This window comes from Acanthochromis polyacanthus, chromosome 15 (assembly GCF_021347895.1).
Source record: "Acanthochromis polyacanthus isolate Apoly-LR-REF ecotype Palm Island chromosome 15, KAUST_Apoly_ChrSc, whole genome shotgun sequence".
NCBI lineage: Eukaryota > Metazoa > Chordata > Actinopteri > Pomacentridae > Acanthochromis > Acanthochromis polyacanthus.
In genome coordinates, this window is record NC_067127.1 from 2,324,625 (window position 1) to 2,347,394 (window position 22,770).

Sequence of the window (22,770 nt, forward strand, 5' to 3'; positions counted from 1 at the left end):
ATAAAATTTGAGATAGTAAAAAAATCTTTAAAAATGTCTATATGCCTCAGATAAATAATATTTACTTTAAAAAAATACATTTCTGATCAGGCACCGCCGTGGACAGCCGCGGGAGTGTTTAGCAGTTAGCTGCACTGAGCTAAACGGCCTCTTTCTACTTTTCCACTGGATTTCAGCCGTTTTACTGAATATTTTCGCTTCAGTAAACATGTCAACGCCTCTATCGAAGCCTCAGATTATCGCTCACATCCAGAAGAGTTTAAACTACACGGTTTTCGACAGTAAATGGATTCCGAGCAGCGCTAAGTTCGTGTGTTTGGGGAACTTTCCCAGAGGAACCGGAGTGATGCAGATCTACGAGGTTCAGCACGGAGAGGCTCAGCTGGTCAAAGAGGTATTTTAATGTCTTACTGCTGCGTGTTCATGTCTTATTTTTCCTCTCAGATGTTGAAAACAGACGTTGGGGTTAGCTAGTTTAGCTGAGGTTTCTGGACAAGTCCTGCTGGCTTGTTTCCATGACAACAGGCAACACGAAGACAGCCAATAACCTCTACTGGTGTCAACTTTCTGTATATATATTGTTTGATTCCATGTGTTCTAGAACAGTTATTAGCAATACTAGAGCCTGAAGTGGTCCATAAAGTATCCATCAGAGTGCAGTCACTCAAATACCAAGCGATTAAAAGCTGTACCACCTTACAGTAACAGAGTTACTTCTAACTTAGGGTCATAAAAGCAAAAATCAACCTTGTCTGTTGTCGGGTCGTGGAGGCATCAGATGAAGCAGGTCATTCCAGACATCCCTACCTCCAGCAACACTTTCCAGCTCATCTTGTGAGCTGTCGATGGAGGTTGATATTATTTGATTTTCATTGATAAATCTTGCGTCCATCTGTACTTTAGAGCTAGAGGAGGGCCTCTGTGGCTCTGATTGGTGGTATTATGACTCATTCTTTACCTCCTGATTATTTCTGCAACTGTCTTTCAGCTTATCTTTGGTTGCTAATCTTCAAGTATCCCTCTCAATTTTCTTATAGCAGTCCAACAATCAGGTTTCATTCCTATGTGGAGCAATGATGCAGAAAGTTCTAGTGTTCACAGGTCATTTTACAACCATGTTCATGTAAATTAGACTCATTGGAAACCACAGATGTATTTAGTTTGTTACACTGAGTTCCTGCTTTAGAGCCGAAACTTTTTTGTCAGTGATACAGGATTGGATTATTTGATGTTTAAACTTTATTGCTGTGGAGTTTCCTTATTTATCGTGAACTGCCAGTGTGTGCTTTGATATCTGGCAGAAAATATATGCTATATCAGGATTAACACCCTGAAGTTTGGCTGACTTTCATTATATTACTCGTTTCTCTCATACGTGCTTTATAAATTGTATCCATTTGTTGATTTTTCTTTTACGCATTACCATGGAAAAGAATAAATGAAATGAAATATCGAACTTATCCTTATAAATGTCGGATATTTTACTGCTTGTTGCATCGTCACCTTCTAGAAACCAACCACAACCTCGTCTCGTTTCAGGTAGAGAAACCTAAACCCATAAAGTGTGGGACGTTTGGGGCCACTTCTCTTCAACAGAGACACATAGCGACGGGGGATTTTGATGGAAATCTCAACATATGGTATTTAATATCAACATCTACTAATGTCACATCATCTGTGTCCTAAAAAAGTAACAGGAAGGTGTCAGTTTTAATCACAAACTTTAAATTGAAATGCTCAGTTGGGCATTTCTAACTGTTCTCAGACTAATAAAGATGAATCTATAACTGGTCCATTCAGTCCAGATGCTCCTTCTGCTCACAGGAATCTGGAGACGCCTGATGTTCCAGTTTACTCCGTGAAGGCCCATAAAGAGATCGTGAACAGCATCGATGGTGTCGGCGGTCTGGGGATCGGTGACGGAGCACCTGAGCTCGTCACCGGAAGCAGAGACGGTACGAGCATTAAGACTTAACTGATCTGTGCTCTGACAGAAGGAAGATTAAGGTTAAGTTGTATGTTTATAGGGACGGTGAAGGTGTGGGATCCCAGACAGAAGGACTCACCTGTAGCCAACATGGAGCCGGTGGAAGGAGAAGCCAAGAGGGACTGCTGGACTGTCGCATTTGGTGTGTAAAATATTCCTGTCATGGAAAACATGATCAGACTCCCCTTGTTTTCTTCAAGTTCTTGTTCATTTTAATGCCTGGTACCACTAAAGGTACATTTGTTTGGACAAATATAATGATAACAAATATATCTGATAATGGTTTAATTTCAGAGCTGATATCAGATATTTTCCATGGTTTTCTTGACAACCAAAATCCCATCAGTAGCTATGGTATTGTTCTGCCATAAACAGGTTTTAGGATTCCACATTTTCTTTTCTGTCTGTTTTAGTCCCATGATCCAACAGGAGTTAGTACTGATCCATAACCATTGTTTCTGATGTCTCTTCATGCTCTCCACCAGCTTCTGATCACAGCAGTTCATTCCTGTTGCACTAATTCTAACTAATCTGCTTTGTTTTTGGGCTTGTGGTTCTCCATTTAGCGTTTGATGGTTTTCCACAGGTTTTCATTTGGATTTAGATCTGGTGATTGAGCAGGACAAGGCATGGTTCCAATGTTCTGGTTCTCCATCCAGGCTTTTACTGACCTGTTGGAAAATCCAGTCATTGGAGGCAGGAAAGAGTTTTCCATCTGATGGAAGAAGACTGTTTTCAGGAGTAGCCCCAAACATGACCTGGTTCATCGGCCCTATCTGTTGATTTGTGTCTCATTTTTGTCATTTTCCGTCGCTTTTGTCGTTTTGTCTCCTTTTTGTCATTTTCCGTCTCTTTCTTTGTAAGTTCTTGTCTCGTTTTTGTCATTTTCTGTCTTGTTTTTGTCATTCTGTGTCTCCTTTTTGTCATTTTGTGTCTCTTTCTTGTCCTTTTTTGTCTTGTTTTTGTCGTTTTCTTTCATTTTTGTTGTCTTGTTTTTGTCATTCTGTCTCCTTTTTGACATATTGTGTCTTGTTTTTGTTATTTTCTTTCTCATTTTTGTCGTTTTGTGTCTTGATGACATTTTGTGTCTTGTTGTTGTCTCGTTTTTGTGTCTTGTTGTTGTCTCGTTTTTGTCATTTTGTGTCTCCTTTTTGTCATTTCACATAGTTGCATTCTCCCTGTTCCCCCCCATACTGAAACTACCCCAGATGGTCACTGATCCACCCCTATGTTTTACTGTAGGGGCAGACAGTCTGGTTTGGAGCTTCTCCAGGCTTCCTCCTAACCAGTAAGTTGTCTGTAGTGGACATCAACTGAAAACTGATCCATCCCTGAAGAGAACCTTAGAACAATCATCAACAGTCCAATCCATGTGATCCCAGCAGAGAGTAACAGGCTTTCCTCTGCCTTTCCTTGATGAAGGGCTTCTTCCTGCCCTGTGTGACTTCAGACTAGCTTCAACAAGTCGCTTTCCAACTGTCCTTGAAGAACAAATCCCATTTCTCCACAGTGTCCACCCATTTTTAAAGTCTAATCATTTTTTCCATGAAGAGGCATTTTAACGGTCACAAAATCCACATACATGACAACATGACTGTTATAATTATAGGTCAGTAGTACTAACTGGGTGGTGTAGTCAGAGGTACTATCAGTATTGTGATATGAGAACAGATATCTATCGTATGTACATTATTAATGACCATGACAACATTTTTTATGTTTGGGGCGGCATGGCTCAGTGGGTAGAGGGTTGCCAGTTCGATCCTCGGCCCGTCGTGCTCATGTTGAGGTGTCCCTGAGCCAGACACCTAACCCCTAATTGCTCCAGATGGGTCTTGCATGGCAGCCTCCACCATCAGTGTGTGAATGAATGGGTGAATGTGACGTATAATGTAAAGTGCTTTGGGTACCTTGCAGGTATAGTAAAGCGCTATATAAATACAGACCATTTACCATGTTTCTGCTATCACATAATTAAAAACTGACATTTTTACCATACAATATTTAGATTTTTTAATACGTTTTTTAACACATTTCAGGTCACGCCTTCAACGACCAGGACCGCTGTGTGTGCGCCGGCTACGACAACGGCGACATTAAACTGTTCGACCTGCGGAACATGTCCCTACGGTGGGAAACCAACATCAAAAATGGGGTGAGGAGAAAAAAATCACATTAAATAAGTACAATTTTTGTCAGTTTATTGATGTTTAATACTTCAAAAGACCATTTTCTACCTGGTTTCTTTAGTCGTGCAGCCAGAGCGGCGAGAAAATTCCATCCGTTGTAAAGAAAATTCAAACTGACAGCATGAATCAACCGGTTCAACTCAGAGTAATCCCAGTGTTTAGGATGTATGTTTTTATTTGGATTAACTGTGCAGACGTGGTTCAGGCCACAAATGACTTCCTAACATCATTCAGGTCTGAGGTGAACGTTCCCCTCACATGTTCTGTACAAAGAACAGCGCTGCCTTTAATTAGACACATAGTGGTGATCATATCTGTAAAGCAGGAGGCGTTTCTTTCTTCATCTGCATCATGACCAGGTGTGCTGTGTGGAGTTTGACAGGAAAGACATCCGGGCTTTGACTGACCTTGCCGTGTGGTAAGAGGCATTGTCTTGTTGGAGAATCCAGTCATTTAGGCAGGAAAGAGTTTTCCAGCTGATGGAAGAAGAGAAGAGTAGCCCCAAACATGACCTGGTTCATTGGCCCTTTTTGTCATTTTCTGTCTTGTTTATGTCATTTTTTTTGTCCTGTTTTTGCCATTTTGTGTCTCACTTTTGCCATTTTGTGTCTCATTTTTTGTTGTTTTGCATCTCCTTTTTGTCATTTTATGTAGTTGTTGTCGTTTTGTGTTTCCCTTTTGTCATTTTGTTTGTCCTTTTTGTTATGTTTTGTCTCATTTTTGTAATTTCCTGTCTTGTGTATGTCATTTTCTCTCGTTTTTGTCATTCTGTGTCGCATTTTTGTCATTTTGTTACTCATTTTTGTTGTTTTCTTCTTTTTTTTCATTCTCTGTCTTGTTTATGTCATTTTCTCTCATTTGTCATTTTTTGTCATTTTGTGTCTCATGTTTTGTTGTTTTTTTTGTCTCCTTTTTGTCATTTTATGTAGTTGTTGTCGTTTTGTGCCTCATTTTTGTCATTTTGTGTCTTCTTTTTGTCATTCTCTGCCTTGTTTGTCATTTTATCTCATTTTGCGTCTCCTTTTTGTCTTTTTTTTCTCATTTTTGTCTTTTTTTGTCTCGTTTTTGCCATTTTGTGTCTCACTTTTGCTGTTTTGTGTCTCCTTTTTTTTGTTGTTTTGCATCTCCTTTTTGTCATTTTTTTCTGTCATTTTTGTCTTTTTTGTCTCGTTTTTGCCATTTCGTGTCTCACTTTTGCTGTTTTGTGTCTCATTTTTTGTTGTTTTGCATCTCCTTTTTGTCTTTTTTTCTCATTTTTGTCTTTTTTTGTCTCGTTTTTGCCATTTCGTGTCTCACTTTTGCTGTTTTGTGTCTCATTTTTTGTTGTTTTGCATCTCCTTTTTGTCATTTTTTTCTCTCATTTTTGTCATTTTTTTGTCTCGTTTTTGCCATTTCGTGTCTCACTTTTGCTGTTTTGTGTCTCATTTTTTGTTGTTTTGTTTTGTGTCTTATTTTGTTTTGAAAATAGTTGGTAGTGATGCATATCTATAAATGAGATGCCGTTTCTGTCTTGCATCGTGACCAGGTGTGCTGCGTGGAGTTTGACAGGAAAGACATCAACATGAACAAGCTGGTGGCGACGTCGCTGGAGGGAAAGTTCCACGTCTTCGACACGAGGACCCAGCACCCCACCAAGGGCTTCGCCTCCGTTTCCGAAAAGGTAATCGACCCGGGTGGAGCAAGCCAGATGGACGTTTGGCTCCCACGTACGGGAAAACGTCAGAAGGTTATTATGGTTGTTATTGTTATTCCTACGTTTGTGTCGTACGGAGGGAACTGGGGGCGTTTTCACAGCTGGAAGTGTTCGAGGTCGTGTTTGTCCAACGTTCTCGTGGCTTCGTGTCGCCGGCCAAAAACGACACAGGGCCGGTGAGCGGAGAGCAGTGTGGCTTTTTGTGAGAAAATGGTAGAAAAACACACTTAAAGCGGCGTTAGCGCTCGGACCTGTTGGCTCTGAGAGATCAGGGCCTCGGCTTTCTAAATGTTTGTCCGGTTCTTCTGAGAGATCAACGGTCGGAATGTCAACGTCTCCAACCAGGAATGTTCAGGTTCCACTGGAATTCATTGTCCCTCCTGTTTCTTCATTTATGGGCACCAAAAAATATTGTTTCCTTGTTTTAAAAAAATCCAAAACTTCAGCAAAAAAAATCCCCAAATTTATAAAAAATTTGCTAAACCTTCCAGAAGAAAATTCCAATAATTCCTTAAAAGTTTCCCTTAAAAGTTAAAAAAAAATCCCCAAAACTTGGCAAGAAAATTCTTGTAAATATTTTTTTTAAAAATGAGTAAAAATCTTCCAAAAAATCCTAAAAATATCTAAAGTGATTACATATTAGTAAAAACTTCTAATATTTTCTTTAAGAACATTCACATAAAAATCAACCAAAATCCAGCGAAATTCGCTGCATTTTGGTTGATTTTTATGTGAATGTTCTTAAAGAAACATTTTTAACATTTATTTTTTTCCGCCAAAAATGTTTAAAAATTTCCCAAGAATGTTGAAAATGTGGACATCGGAATTTTACCGTGAATATATATATTTTTTCCCACATTTTCAAACTTTAAAATGGGCCAGTTTTTTTCTTGTCTCATGCTTCTTGGATAAACACTTCCTGTGCTGTGGGATTGGTGCCAAAAATAAAAGCCTGTAAAAAAAACACCTTCAAAATAAAAGCATGGAGGGAAGGGTTAGTTTAACACTAGCAAAAAAAGTGATGATCTGATCAACAGACATTTATTAGAGTCATTTACACATATTTAGGTCACGTGATTCCATCTCCGTACATCACGTGCACATGCATGACACACGCCTGTGCTCAGAGCGAGGTCATTTAGTTTGTGCGTTTATCTATATTAAATGGACACAGTCATCAACAGTAACGATAAAATGCTGCATTTCTGAAAATGCCACATGGGGGAATGAGCAGCCTTGGAGGAGGACTGAGCTCTGAGTGCTTTTCTTGTGTGTTATTGCTCATTTTAAAGTCATATCTGCAGCATCCAGGGCAACTAGACCATTCTTCTTTTTTCTAAAATAGTTTTTTGCCAGTTTTTGGCTTTTTATTTGACAGATACAGTGCCTATCATAAGTATTCACCCCCTTTGATGTTTTACCCTTTTATTGCTTTCATAAATCAATCATGGTCAATAAAATTTAGCTTTTTTAACAAAAAAAATTATTGGAAAAACTCTTTAATGTCAATGTGAAAACAGATTTCTATAAAGTAATGTTAATGAAAGAAAATTATATAAATGAAAATAATTGTTTGCATAATTATTCACCCCCTTCAAGTCAGTATTTAGTAGATGCACCTTTGGCTGCAATCACAGCAGTGAGTCTGTGTGGATAGGTCTCAATCAGTCTGCACATCTGCCCACTGCAATTTTACTCCATTCTTCTTTGCAAAACTGCTCAAGCTCTGTCAGGTTGTGCGGGTATCGGGCATGAACAGCCCTTTTCAAGTCCAGCCACAAATTCTCTATAGGATTGAGGTCTGGGCTTTGACTCGACCACTCCAGAACATTTACCTGGTTCTTTTTTAACCATTCCTGTGTAGCTTTTGCAGTATGTTTTGGATCATTGTCTTGCTGGAAAATAAATCTTCTCCCAAGACGTAGTTCTCTTGCAGACTGAAAAAGATTGTCCACCAGGATTTCAGTGTATTTTTCAGCATTCATTCTGCCCTCTATCTTTACAAGCCTTCCAGGTCCAGTTGCTGAGAAACATCCCCACAGCATGATGCTGCCACCACCATGCTTCACAGTGGGGATGGTGTGTTTTTGGTGATGTGCAGTGTTTGGTTTCTGCCAAACATGACGTCTTGTCTGATGGCCAAAAAGCTCAATTTTGGTCTCATCAGACCAAAGAATCTTCTTCCACTTGACCATGGAGTCTTCCACATGCTTTTTGGCAAACTCTAGTCCAGATCTAATATGACTTTTCTTCATCAGTGGCTTTCTCATTGCCACTCTCCCATAAAGCTTTGACCGGTGAAGAACCAGGATGCAACCCTAACCCTAACCCACTCAGGTGATCTTCATTTCACTAATTGTGAGACTATTGGCAACAATTTGATGGACCTCTATTGATTAGACCATTAAATTAAAAGGGGGGTGAATAATTATGCAAACAATTATTTTTATTTATATAATTTTCTTTCATTAACATTACTTTATAGAAATCTGTTTTCACTTTGACATTAAAGAGTTTTTTCCAATAATTTTTTTTGTTAAAAAAGCTAAATTTTATTGACCATGATTGATTTATGAAAGCAATAAAAGGGTAAAACATCAAAGGGGGTGAATACTGATGATAGGCACTGTAAGTCTCGAGTCAGACAGAAAAGTCATGAGAAGACCTGCAGTAAAGGACCGTGAGCTGAATCAAACCCAGGACTTTAGCTCCTGTTTATGGGTCGTCTGCTGAACCTGTTGAGCTATCTGGACGCCCAAATAGAGGATTCTAAAGGCAGCATTTTCTGTGTTTTGTTTGTTTTTTGTCACCTTTTCAGCCTCAGTAAATCTGTGCATCGCTACATTGAGACTAGACTCAGTGGTTTAAATGAACTCTAATGCTTCAACAGTTTTCTTTTGGAGCTTTGACCAGTTAAAAGTCTAGTTTAGAAATAGAGGCCATGAGTGATTAAAAACACCAAACTATCCCACCAATGACAAGAATTCAGAGAGTTTTGAATTCAAGTCGAGATCTACAAAGAGTAAAAACTCTGAGAGTAGTCTGGGCAGAAATGACAGAAAAGCCTCAGTGTTTGACCTTCGTCAGCCTAAAGTGGTTGAAAGCTTTTCACTGCAGCTTTAAAATGTGTTTTTGGACGTGAACAACCCCTGTTCTTCATTTTAGGCTCATAAATCCACCGTCTGGCAGGTGAGACATTTGCCTCAAAACAGAGACATCTTTATGACCACAGGGGGAGCAGGAAACCTCCACCTATGGAAATAGTGAGTAATAATAACGTATATAGAACAACACATCACAGTGCTGGCCTGTGAGAATTTAATTTCCTGTTTTACGATGCATTAATCTCTATTTTCTGTGCGTTCTGCTGTGATCTCCAGTGAGTATCCGGCTCAGAGAAGCAAAAAGGACGGTGAGGGTGGGGATGTGGGCGTGGCCGGCTCGGTCAGCCTCCTGCAGAACGTCACTCTGTCCACTCAGCCCATCGCCAGCCTGGACTGGAGCCCCGACAAGCAGGGCCTGTGTGTGTGTTCGGGCTTTGACCAGTCGGTTCGGGTCCTCATCGTCACCAAACTCAACGTGGTGTGAAGAAGCAGACTGATGGGAAAGGTGTGAGCAGCTTTAACTGAAATCAGAGACGCAGCGCTGTGTAAATCACCGAATCTTCTCTGATTACAGACTCCAGTTTCTATATTCCCAGACAACAGTTTAAACCTCACTGAACTGGGGAAGGGTTGTTCGGTTTTGGCGGTTCTGTCTCTAAAATGTGCGACGCTCGTCTGATTCCTGCAGAGTTTTATCCTGCAGTGCAGTACACTCTGTCTGTAACACAACTACACATTTCCCATATGATGAGATGAACAAATGAGTCATGCAGCCTCTGGATCAGAGTGATCAGGGACCAAAATGTAATTTCTTGATCAGTTTCCATTTTTGCAGGAGACTCGGTGAAACATCCGTCTTTTGTTGAACTCTCTGTGAACGTTGCTGTCCTCCAGTTAGTGTTTTGATATGAAGGGTTTTTTATTTTCAAATTAAATGTGGTTTTGAAGAGAAAAGATCTTCTGCGTGTTCTCTGCCCAAAACAAACAACTTATTTAAGAAACCAGGAAAGAGTAAAGTCAGAGAATTATTTTTTTATGAACACACTCAAGACAAAGCATGCATGTTTTTGGTTCATTAAAGCAAACTCAGAACAATAAGATGGTTTACAAACTTCTGAACCTGAGAAGTCCTGCAGCTCCTCGTCGTCCTCCAGTCTGTCGTAGATCTTAGACGCTCTTCAGCAGCGTGGTCATGGACTTAGCATCCAGAATGTCGACTGTTTCTCTGTGCAGCCTGAAAGCAGCCACAGATTGGTACAATGGTAGTACTGCAAACACATCCTCTGATATGTGTTGCATTGTTTGACATCTTTAGTCAGAACATACAGAACATCTTTACATGTATGTTCTACTGTGTAACACGTCATGCCATCTGTGTGAGCATCACAGCAGCTGAATGTGATCCTCCTCTATAAATAACGTGACGTGGCGTGTCACACGGGTCCGGCTGCATGATTTCAATACAACACGAGTTAAATATAGTTCAGCTGAGCGCTAATAAAAAGCACAGCAAACCAGTGTTTTCTGCTAAACGCTGCAGCGAGAGCAGTTTAAATCAGGACTGTCAAACAAATATAGTCTTAGTTCAGGTTCCACATTCAGAACAATCTGATCTCAAGTATCCAGTAAAATCAAAACATAATAACCCCAAAAAAATAAGCACAACTCCTGTTTTCCTTTGTTTTAGTGCAAAAAGTTCACATTTAAAGAATTATCTTACAAAATATTACAAACATGAGACACAAAATGACAAAAAAATTAGAGAAACGACATGAAACTAAACAAAGAGACAGAAAATTTGAAAAAAGTAGGCAAAAAAATTACATAAATGAGAAAAAAAAACAAAAATGTGAATCAAAATGAGACAAATGTCAAAAGAGACAAAAACAACAAAAAAAGACACATTATTACAAAAATGAGAAACACAGCGAGACAAACGACACAAAACAAAAAAAAGAGACCAAAAATTAGACAAACAAGTTACACAGTAACAAAAAATGAACAAACGACACAAGCAAGACAAAAAACACAAAACTACAAAAACGATACACAAAATAATGAATAAAGCGACACAGAAAATGACAAAAAAAACAAACACAAAAACATGAGACAAACGACAAAAAAGAAAATGAACAACAAAAACGACAAAATATTACAAAAATGATGCACAAAATGACAAAACAATCTCCAATCACACCTCTCTTATAAACCAACACCGTGCAGAAGAAAGGTTTTAACTCGACTCTCAGTGCATGTCACGCCTCACCCTCTGCCTCCTCAGGACAGCTCTCCTGTTTGGACTTGTCAGCAGCCGGTTTGGGTTTATTAGTGCTGTTAGACGGTTTATCAGCTGATCTGTCTGGCTGCTCCAGGTCTCCCCCTACAGGAGAGGAAATGTAAGACAAAAGCTCCAAAATGGCATTTCAGAATGAGAGAGAAGAGCGTCTGCTTATGCTGTTTGGACACAAAGTAAAGTTTTAAGGCTGCCACTGGCTGCAGGAGTTCTGGCGGGAGGCCGGGCAGCTTTGGTCCTCCTGACAGGACCTGGAGGAGGTTCAGTTCCAGCCAGTGGCAGATCTTCTGTGGGGGCACAGGGGGGCAGCGACCCCCTCTGTGATCTGATTGGCCACCCCGTGTGCATCCCCAAAAATTTTTGTTGGCAATTTGCATTACTGATACTCCGATTTCTGACACTCCTGAACACAACTTCATTGTCCGACTGCACCTGAATGCACCAATGACATTGTTTGATCTTTTTGATTGTATTTCATTTGGATTTGAAGAAGCTTTGAAGACATTTCCTGATGCCAGAGGAGAAGACGAGCAGCGTTGTACCTTTGAGGTGAGAAGACTGTGGCCGTAACTGAACGTTGTTAGGGAATTTCTGCGATGTCAGGTGAGGAAACACAGGAGGCGAACTCAGGAACACTCAGATGACTGATGTAGAGAGAAATGCTTTACTGAATTCAGGAGAATTGACATAACAAGTGCATTGTCAGTATCAACTCTGAGGAGTCTCCCTGTCCTTGCAGGGTTTATACTGTCTGAAAGGGAAAAGAGGCAGGATCTAACCTTGTTCTTGTTGCTATATCATCAAATAGTTGTCTGTCTGAGCAGTTGGTGTGCTTCTGTGTGTCTCCAATTGTAGTCAAGGGATGACCTTCTGTATGTTGGTTCGAAATGACCTATTACCTACAATTTTTCCTTAACAAACGTAACTGTGTGTTTAAACATCATCATGGAGACTGCATCAGACCAGACTAATGTGCATAGTAGATACAAAATAGGTACATAGGACCGTAGATATGAATCGGTAGATAGATATACATCTATGGTCCTATCTACCAATTCATAGCTACAAAAACAGTCCAAGCACTGGTTTCCAGGGGCTTAGACGAGTATTTATTTGAAAGAGTAAGTTTACAACAACACAACATGTGAGGGGTTTAAAAGCAAATGGGTGTTAGTAAAATAAAAATAAACAGAACTAAAAGTGAACTTTATGTTGACATTGATGGGCATTCCAACCAGGAACAAAGTAAAAGATCATCAATATGATAAGAAAAACTCTTCCTGTTCACCTCTTAAAACCCAAAAACACACCTCAGTAGCACCCTAAACTAAAACTACCAGTGGGTTCCTGTTTTCCTTTCTGAACAGTTCAAAGGTCCCTCTCTATCTCCCCACACATCCACCAACCACTGGAACACATCTCCAAAGTTCTGCTGAAGCTCAGCTTCCCCTCAGAAGAAGAAGAAGAAGAAGAAGAAGTGCCGCCAGATGAAGGAGCCTTTTGAGAGGCAGCTGGCATCGTGATTGGACGGTACTTTGGTCTGATCCAATCCAGCTTCAGCTCCAGAGACGGCAGGCGGGACGAGTCAACGGAGGACGGGTGGATGAAGTCATGAAGCTGAGAACAATCCAGAAAACACCAGAGGAGGAGTGAGGTAATAAATCCATTTACAAATGGTGCTACTTTGGCTCTGAACCTTTATCTAGCTGTGGTCTTCTGGAGTGATTTGATTGGTTATACATCACGAATAAAACTCCTTTAACTTAACATCTGTAAACAAAACAAAAACGTATCAACCTTCTCTTTTTCAGCTTTCTTCCATGTCCAATCGCTCCAGACCCGGTTTTTGTTGACGTTTTTGACCCTTTTTCTGAGCTTTGACCGATCCGAGAACATGAAGCACATCATCGGCATCGGCGGTGCAATAGAGGAAAAGCAGCCTCACCAACCTGATGCAGGCGTCTCTCAGGGCTTCCTCTGACCTTTCTGAGTTTGGGTTGTTGTCATACTGATCCAGCTGGACCAGACCCAGCAGACTGAGGGTGTGGGCGTTCCGTGGTGTGTTCACCACCACCAGCTGGCATGTCTGTAAGGCAAGCAGTAGATTCAGGTTCTGCAGGACTGTAAATTTCATCACACTAAACCCTCTCAGCTTCTCCTGCATGTCCAGCAGCTCCTGAGAGGGGGCGATGGAGGCGGATGAGAGCCACGAGGGCCTGGCATCTCCTGGCCACCGGGCGGACCTCTGGGTGCCCATCAGCCTCTGCAGCAGGGCGAAGCGGGCATCCAGCAGCACCCACTGCAGCTGCCTGCTCGCCTCGCCACGACGCACACACTGACTCACACTCTGGGCAGAAAGCAACGCCACGCTGAAGCATTCCAGCACAGAGACGAGAAGAAACACTTCCACTGGCTAAGACTTCTCTTTGGATCACACATTCACCGTGGAGACGAACGAGACAGGTAGTTGGAGCTGAGAGGAAGAACAGCACTGGAAAAAACGCCCCGCTCAAAACAAGAAAAAAAAACTTATTTCAAGGAACTTTAACCTTGAAAAAAAAATGTCTTGGTAAGATTTCTTGAAATAAGATCTGATATTTAGAATACTGAGATCTTAAAATTAGCTGGAAAACTTATTTAAGCTTTATTTTACCAGGATTGTCAAGCTTAGGAGTCTGAACCCTCCTGTTGTTCTCATTTAAAGCACCAAAAAATATTGTTGTCTGAAAAAAATCCAAAAATTCAGCAAAAAATTCCCAAATTTTTAAAAATTTGCAAAACCTTCAGGAAGAAAATTCCAACAATTCCTTAAAAGTTTCCATTAAAAGTTTTATTTTAAAAAAATCCCCTAAATTTGGCAAGAAAATCCTTGTAAACAGAAAATTCCTTTGAACTTTCCCTTAAAAGTTTTATTTTAAAAAAAAGAAATAAAAATGTAAAAAAATATATATAAAAATTGTAAATATTTTCAAAAAATGAATAAAATTCTTCCAAAAAAATCCTAAAAATATCTAAAGTGATTACATGTATCTCAGTAAAATTTCTATTTTCTTTAAGAACATTCACAAAAAAATCAACCAAAATCCAACGAATTCTGCTGGATTTTGGTTGATTTTTTTTCTGAATGTTCTTAAGAAACATTTTTAACATTTCTTTTTTTTCCATCAAAAAATGTTCAAAGATTTCCCAAAAATGTTGAAAATGTGGAAATCAGAATTTTTACAGTGAAACTAGACCCCCCCCCCCCACACACACACACACACACACACACACATTTTAAAGTTTAAAACGGGTCAATTTTGGCCCACAGGACAACATGAGGATTAAATTAATCAATAGAGGCACTCATTATTCTGACAAAAGCTAAAGAATGAGAAGTGCTATCATCCTATGACAGTAACTGACCTGATGTTAGATTTCACAGTGGAGATATCGTCTATAAAGATTATAAATGTGTATTTTACAAAGTCACTGTTCTGCATGTTTGGACCAGTCTTCTTAGAAAACTGTTAAAATTGTTAAATGGAGAAAATGTAGCTGAATATTTAGTTAATATTGGAATCTTCGCTATTTTGCCCAAACAAAAAAACACATTTAGACTTCAGATTGTCCTTCTAAAACATCCTGACGATGGATGACACCACAGATCAGCGTCTTGTTGTGCTTCTCTAGACTCAAACTGTCTTTTTTTCCTCTATTCTCCCTCCTGCAGGCTTCAGCAGAACATCCTGCTGCACTACTGCTGCTGTCATGCCCTCACACTCTCTACCTCACTCTGCTGAATGCATCCACCTCCACCACACACACACACACACACACACACACAAACACACCTCTTGCTGCAGCGCTGGCTGATGAAGTGCTCCAGTCCCTGGTGTAAGAACAGAGCGGCCTCCTTCTCGGTGTCCTCAGACGTTTTCTGGTCCAGATGCAGCAGAGCCAGCCCCGAGAAGAACCTGAGGAAGAGTTTTACGTGTTTACGCCTCATGTTTGAGGGTAACGTTTTTCACTTCTGATGTCAACATTTTCAGTTTTTTGGGGAAATTTTTGAACATTTTTTGGTGGGAAAAAAACAAATGTTAAAAATGTTTCTTAAGAAAAACTTCATTCACAAAAAATCAACCAAAATCCAGCGAATTTTGTAAAATATAGAAATATTGTAAAAATACATTAAAAAATACCGTAAAAATATAGTAAAACTACAGTAAGAAATGTAGCAAAATATAGTAAAAAATACAGTCAGAAATGTAGCAAAAATATAGTAAAAATACAATAAAAAAATTAGTAAAAACTATATTTTTAGGATCTTTTTGCTATAGTTTACTATATTCTTACTATATTTTCATGTATTTTTACCGTATTTTTATTATATTTTTACTATTTTTTACTGTATTTTTTACTATATTTTAAAGATATTTTTCACTATATTTTTTATTATATTTTTCTTTATTTTTAGGATATTTTTTTACTATAGTTTATTATATTTTTATTATATTTTCACTGTATTTTACTATATATTTACTGTATTTTTACTGTACTTTTACTGTATTTTTAACATCTTTTTACTGTATTTGTTGCTATATTTTTTACTGTATTTTACTGTATTTTATTACACTACCGTCCAAAAGTTTGGGGTCATTTAGAAACGTCCTGCACATTTCTCCAAGCAGCATTTCGCTGAGCGAGCTGGTCTTTGCTGCCGGTACCTTCCTCTGAAGGCCGAACATCTCCGTAGCGTAGTGCTGCTCCTCCAGAACCAGACCCAGCAGGAAGTGAAGTCCGGCGTCTCTGGAGCCGAGTCGGATCGTAGCAGACGGCCTCCTGCTCCAGGATACGAAGCGACCGGCCATCTTCATCCTGCTGAGGAAAAAACAAGCACTTTGGTGTTTCATACTCACAAATCTGACAAGAACAGAGGATTTCCATGAAGTTGGAAAGCTACATTCAGATTTATTCCTCTGCTTTGAGGCTCCACTTGATTTTAGATTTACTTTAATTAATAAAACTCTTTATAATCAGGCCCTATCAGACTCTGTATTTATGCTGAAAACAAACTCATTCTTAAGTGTTTAGTTTTGCTAAATCAGTCACTATATTTTAGAAACCTTTAAACTTTTATTGCTGCATTTTTAACTGCATAAAAACAAAATAGCTGATGTAAATTGCAATAATTACTGATAAACAGTTTTATTTTATTTCCGATTTTACAGAAAAAACTGCTTAAGATCTGCCTTGAAAAACAGCTGTAAACATCTGTCTGAATGTCTGAACGTGCTGGATGTAAAAAACGGATTATTTTGTGCTTATCTTTAAGTTCATTTCCCCCTTGGTAAACATTTGTTTTTCTTTTTTTTGCATTGACAATCCACAGTGGAATATCTAACAAACAAAACCACGTTAGTACAGTGTGCACGTGTGTTTAACCCTCCTGTTGTCTTCATGGACAGGCACCAAAAAATATTGTTTCCTTGTCTGAAAAACATCCAAAAATTCTGCCAAAAAATTCCCCAAATTTCTGAAAATTTGTAAAACCTTCAGGAAGAAAATTCCAATAATTCCTCAAAAGTTTCCCTTAAATGTTTTATTTTTAAAAATCCCCCAAATTTGGCTAGAAAATTCTTGTAAATATTTTCAAAAAATGAGTAAAAAATTTTCAAAAAAAACCCTAAAAATATCTAAAGTGATTACGTATATATCAGTAAAACTTCTGATATTTTCTTGAATAATATTCACAAAAAAATTTCACTGGATTTTGGTTGATTTTTTTGGTGAACTTTCTCAAGAAACATTTTTTAAACATTTTTTTTCCACCAAAAAATTTTGAAAAATTTCCCAAAAATGTTGAAAATGTGGACACCAGAAGTTTCACTGTGAAAATATCTAGATTTTTTTTTCACATTTTCAAACTTTAAAACGGGTCAATTTGACCCGCAGGACTACACTAGGGTTAGTAGATGGTGTACTGGTTTGGATTTTGTACTTTTTTTTTTTTACCATTGTTGTTGCATGAAAATGCTCTGGAATGACGTTCTCATGCGACTCTTTAAAATCGTGTTTCTTCCGAGCATAAATACTTCACAGCACGCTGCATAATGAAAAATAAAAAGCTTCTCCCATTTAGCTGCCTTCTCTTTCACTTTACGAACGTCTTTTGCATGAAATATTCAGGGGGAGTAACTTCACTTTATCTGTCAGACTGCACCGCTGTCAGCTTTTAAACTGGGATATTACAAAACCTGCCAAACAAGCCCCTTCAGCAGCTACTGCTTTAGTAAATTTTGCAAATTTTTACTTATATAAACTCGAATTTAAAAGATCCCTTGCAGTACATTTTCTTGAAAAAGCCGCTTGTGATACGACGTCAACTTTGTGTTTTGCAGGAATACAACATGACTTTTGGTTCATCGTCTTCCGTGCAGAAAAAGCTCTTTTATGTTTGAAGAAGTCCCTCGCTCTGCTGTTCAGTCATCAGGGATCAGTCTTGAATGTCGCCTCTCAGAGTCATCAAACAATTAGCGAGGCACGAGGAGCTGAGAAAATACGAGCGGTAACTCGAGCGCCTGCATGGAAGAGGAAGTTTCAGAGGAGTCAGCTGCTCACCGTTTTCATGTATTTTTTAATAGTTGAAGCTGAGCTGCTTTTCTAAGGCAGAACTGAGAAAATATCCCCCGGCCAAAGATGCATTCAAATCCCCAGCAGACAGAAAACTCCCCGTTAAAGCGGACGGTAATTTAGACAGATTAGTGAGCGGTTTTAGTGCAGATATTGTGATGTATTAATGATAATGTATTTAGCCTCTGTCTGACCTGCAATCTCTTTTGGATCAACATCATCCAAAAATGCAGCACGGCTGTTTAGAAAGTGTAAAAATATGAGGGTGAGGAGGTCAGAGGAGTCAGCGGGGGCGTGTTAGAATATTTAGTCAGAGGAAATGAATCGTTGGTGCTGGATGCCGATACACTTTGATTAAAATTTCTGATCCTACACTAACGCATGCCTGGTTTGGGGAGGTTTTGTCTGTGGAGTTCCTGGGCCGATGTGCACAGTTTGTCCACGTTATCTTCTTTTGCTCTGACCTTTGCGTCCAGGTCCCCCGTGGGTCAGTGTGGACAGTCCGTGGAGTGTGTCCCCATCAGACAGCTTCATCACACCGTCACATCCTTAGTTTCAGAAAAAAAGAAATCCAGCAAATTTCGTAAAAATATTGCAAAAACACAGTAAAAATACAGTAAAAAAATACCGTAAAAATATAGTAAAAAATTAAGTAAGAAATGTAGCAAAAATATTGTAAAAATACAATAAAAAAATAGTAAAAATATGGTGGACTGCAGTAAAAATGTTGTAAAAATATAGAAAAAAATGGTTAAAAAAATACAGTAAAATTTGTTTTTAGAAAAATCCAGTTAAAATATGGTAAAAATATAAAAAAAAGAAATAAAAGACACAATAAAGTGCAACTTAGAGGTGAAACCTACTGAGAAAAGCAGCAGAAAAGGCCACTTAAATGAGAAATATGCAGCAGGTTTAATTAAGTTTGTGTCATTTTTACAGCACAGATGAAGCTCTTCATCTGAATAAAATACAGACAAAAAATGAGACATTCGATGCAAAAATTTGACAAAAAAGTTACAAAGCAGCGAAAAAATGGACAAATGACACATGCGAGACAAAAAACACAAAACGATAAAAACGTGAGACAAACGATAGAAGTCAGACACAAAACAGACAAAAATTACACGAGAAACAAAAGAACAATCTAGTATTCTACTTTGTGATCAAAACATCTTGCCATGGTCTAGAAATGATTTTAAATTTATAGTTTTACTAATTTACAATCTGCAGTTAATGTCTTCTCTGTAATTTTTCCACTCTGAGGGCCGGATTGGACCCTCTGGAGGACCACTTTTGGCCCATGGGCCTCATGTTTGACACCTATGGTCTAGAAGTAAACATCTAACTAAGCAGAGGACGGATATAAACTCCAGCTTCACCTCATGTCAGCTGGAGACACGAGGTTTTAGTTAAGTAACAATACCCGCCTCGTTACAGCAACATAATCTTTGCCTACAGCCCCATCATGTTATATGATAGTATGGTTTGTGTAATCATGGAGAGGGAAAGCTCAGTGCTCCGAGCACACGACAGCGCAGTTACACAACCAGGGGCAGAAATGATTCAATCATTAATACAGATGATGGCATCCTTTTTGTCCATCGCCTGAAGTGACGAGCAGCTATCTCCACAGCAGCTCTGCTTCAGGCAAACCTCTCTGAGAAGCTCCAACTCTGAGCTTCACCTCGGTAAGAAAAGGAACACTTGACCGTGGAGGCCGACATCCTCCTGTCGAGTTGCAGCTCAGCGACCTCCCAGGGGCTCACCGCTCAGTGGGTCGATGTTTGATCTCCAAGCCAGCGTCTCGATGTAGGGCCTTGAGAAGATGCTCTTTGGGTCGCTGCAAAGCAACAAGAGAACCGTAACACAGACGGTAGAATGAGCAGAGTCTGAGATGATGCAGGAGAAAAACTTATTTTTCGTATTTAAGATGAATGAAAGTGGAACTTGATAAGAAATAAAACCAGAGAACGTTTAACCTCTGGACCCCACAACCTGCTGCTGGGTTTAAATCTGTAAAAAAATACCATCTATCAGAAAGAATCAAGGGATGTCAACTTTCCCACGGTCCTTGAACTCCTCAACAGAAACATGAACTGAAAATCTGGATAGGCACTGAAAAAATCTTCAAAAATAAACCGTTTGCTTTAATGTGGTCATGTGAAAAATAAAAAATTCTTTGTTTCTCGATGCAGAAGTGAAGCCGCCGGTGGATCAGCTGGGGAGGGGGGGGATTTAAAGTTTAAAGTGAATCGATCCATAAATCAGTACAGATCAACTTTTTCTTCATTTTCAAGTCAAATAAACAAATCCAGAACATTTTTAAGACTATTTAAATGCAGACATTTGAATATCTGAAGATAAATCCTGAAATTACTCCATTTAAGCTACTCTCTTCTCCACCTAACGTTCTTATTAACTCCTAGTTTTTACTCAAATCATTTTAATTATTTTACAACTGCACCAGCTGCACAGGAAAAAATGCCCCTCTCAAAACAAGAAAAAAAATTTATTTCAAAGAGCTTTTACCTTGAAATAAGTTAAAACATCTGCCAGTACAACAAGTGAAAAATGGCTTGGTAAGATTTCTTCTTGAAATAAGAATAAGAATCTTGAGATGTTAAAATATAGCTTAAAACTTATTTTAAGCTCTATTTTACCAGTATTGTCAAGCTTAAGTGTCTTAACCCTCCCGTTGTCTTCATTTACGGCACCAAAAAACATCGCTCCCTTGTCTGAAAAAAGTCCAAACATTCAGCAAAGAATTCCCCAAATTTTTTAAAAATTTGCAAAATCTTCAAGAAGAAAATTCCTTAAAAGTTTCCCTTAAAAGTTGTATTTTAAAAAAAATCCCTAAATTTGGGGGAAAAAACTAAAATTAAAAAATAAAAAATCTAAAAATTGTAAATATTTTCAAAAAAATCTTCCAAAAAATCCTAAAAAAAATCTAAAGTCATTACATATTTATCAGGAACTTCTAATATTTTCTTTAAGAACATTCACATAAAAATCAACGATTCTTTTTTTTTTTTTTTTTTTTTTACCAAAAAATGTGTAAAAAAAATTCCCAATAAAGGTTTTAAAATGTGGAAGTTTTCACTGTGAAAATATTTTTTTTCCACATTTTTAAACTTTAAAAAGGGTCAATTTAACCTGCAGGACGACACGAGGATTGAAACAAGATGACTTCAAAATTGTTTGACTTAACAAGATATTTCAGATGCATGGTCTTAAAACAAGTCCCTCCATCTGCTGAAATGTCTTTTGTTAAGTGAATTTATCTTAAATCCAGTGGGATGACACAAACAAACTTGGTAAGATTTGGACTTTTTGCAGTGTGTGAAGCAGATTTTAGAAAAATGCTGTTGATGAAGACGGTAGCTGCAACATTTCAGCATTAATTTAAACCTACAGTCTCACCTGTTATTGACAGACACCGGCCTGTAAAAGGCACTCAGGGAAAGCAGGCATTCGTAGTCCAGCTGCTGCTTCCCATCGCTGAAGGTCACAGGCGTGGGAAACACCTCCCGAGTCACCAACGGTTTGTACACCTGGCAAAGGTAGAAACGCTTCAGGTGTGTAATCCAGAAAGAAAACAGAATACAAACCAGGGTAGCAGCACGACACAGCTCTGCAAAGCTACCCAGACACAAACAAACGGAATAATCTCAAGTTTCCTCACGTTATTATCATCTAGTCCAGGGCTGTCCAACATGAGGCCGGCGGTCCAAAAGTGGTCCTCCAGAGGGTCCAATCCGGTCCTGAAAGTGGAAAAGTTACAGAGAAGACATTAACTGCAGATTGTAAATGAGTAAAACTATAAATTTAAAATCATTTATAGACCATGACAAGTTGTTTGGATCATAAAGTAAAATACTGGATTGTTCTTTTGTCATTTTGTGTCTCATTTTTGTAATATTTTGTCGTTTTTGTTGTTTATTTTCTTTTTTTGTCATTTGTATCGTGTATCGTGGGTTAAGACACCTAAGCTTGACAATCCTGGTAAAATAAAGCGTAAAATAAGTTTTCCAGCTAATTTTAAGATCTCAATATTCTTAATATCACATCTTATTTCAAGAAATCTTACCAAGACATTTTTCACTTGTTCTATTGGCAGATTTTTTCACTTATTTCAAGGTAAAAGTTCCTTGAAATAAGTTTTTTTTTTTTACTTGTTCTGAGAGGGGCATTTTTTCTCGTGCAGTGCCACTGTTTCTGGGTTTTTTCTGACTCAGAATGACCCTTTGGATGGTGACTACACACAGCAGTAAGCATGATCAGTCCTGTACAGTAAATATGAGTCTGTGATATCTTAACCTGTATTTTTCTGCAATTTTTCACCATTTGATACACAAAAAACGTCTACTATGCTGAGTAAATGCAATCCCAATAAGCACAACTAGTTGAACTGCTATTTTTAACCCCAGTTCTTATCATTTTTGACGCTGGTGATATCCCTCTAGTGCTGGTTGAATCACCAAATATTCCTCTGCAAGAAAAACCCTGTGCTTATGCGCAGTCATCTATTCCTGTCTCCTCATACCTGAGAAATGCTGCCATCTGCTGAACACACTGAGATCTCCACCAGAGTGTCTCCGACGTTCAGGTCCACCGGTTCTGAGCTGCTCACCCCACTGACTGAGCATTTTATGTTTTTGTCCGGCACTTTAGGAATCAGTGTGATGACAGTACAGTAAAAGGGAACAATACCTGGAGGAGTAAATTTTAAAAAAGGTTTATAGTGAGAGCAGCTGAAATCCGACACAGAGCTGCATTTTATATTTGAACAAGTCATAGATAAACATTAGTAAATTAAAAGAGCTGCAGTTCAGGAGAAGGGTTAAATTCTGGTGTCGGTGGTTTTACAGATTCATGCCAGCTTCCATCACGGG

The 22,770-nt window shown here is 38.7% G+C and overlaps 2 protein-coding genes across 2 annotated transcripts in view; both read left to right on the plus strand.

Moving 5' to 3' along the window:
- The window catches only part of slc17a5 (solute carrier family 17 member 5), a 950,640-nt gene that overhangs the window by 281,567 nt on the left and 646,303 nt on the right, over nt 1-22,770 (plus strand). The window lies entirely within an intron of this gene.
- On the plus strand, nt 41-9,927 carry dnaaf10 (dynein axonemal assembly factor 10). Its single transcript, XM_022201799.2, has 8 exons — nt 41-394; nt 1,540-1,640; nt 1,825-1,955; nt 2,028-2,129; nt 4,027-4,142; nt 5,702-5,836; nt 9,035-9,132; nt 9,250-9,927. Exons 1-8 carry the CDS (start codon nt 209-211, stop codon nt 9,455-9,457), a joined length of 1,077 nt encoding a protein of 358 aa, XP_022057491.1. The 5' UTR covers nt 41-208; the 3' UTR covers nt 9,458-9,927.

What these genes read in the sequence shown, in the direction of transcription:
- dnaaf10 (XM_022201799.2), top strand. Translation starts at nt 209, where the DNA reads ATGTCAACGCCTCTATCGAAGCCTCAGATTATCGCTCACATCCAGAAG. An exon ending in GATGGAAATCTCAACATATG is followed by an intron (nt 1,641 to 1,824) that starts GTATTTAATATC and finishes TTCTGCTCACAG; the next exon opens with GAATCTGGAGACGCCTGATG. An exon ending in AAACCAACATCAAAAATGGG is followed by an intron (nt 4,143 to 5,701) that starts GTGAGGAGAAAA and finishes CATCGTGACCAG; the next exon opens with GTGTGCTGCGTGGAGTTTGA.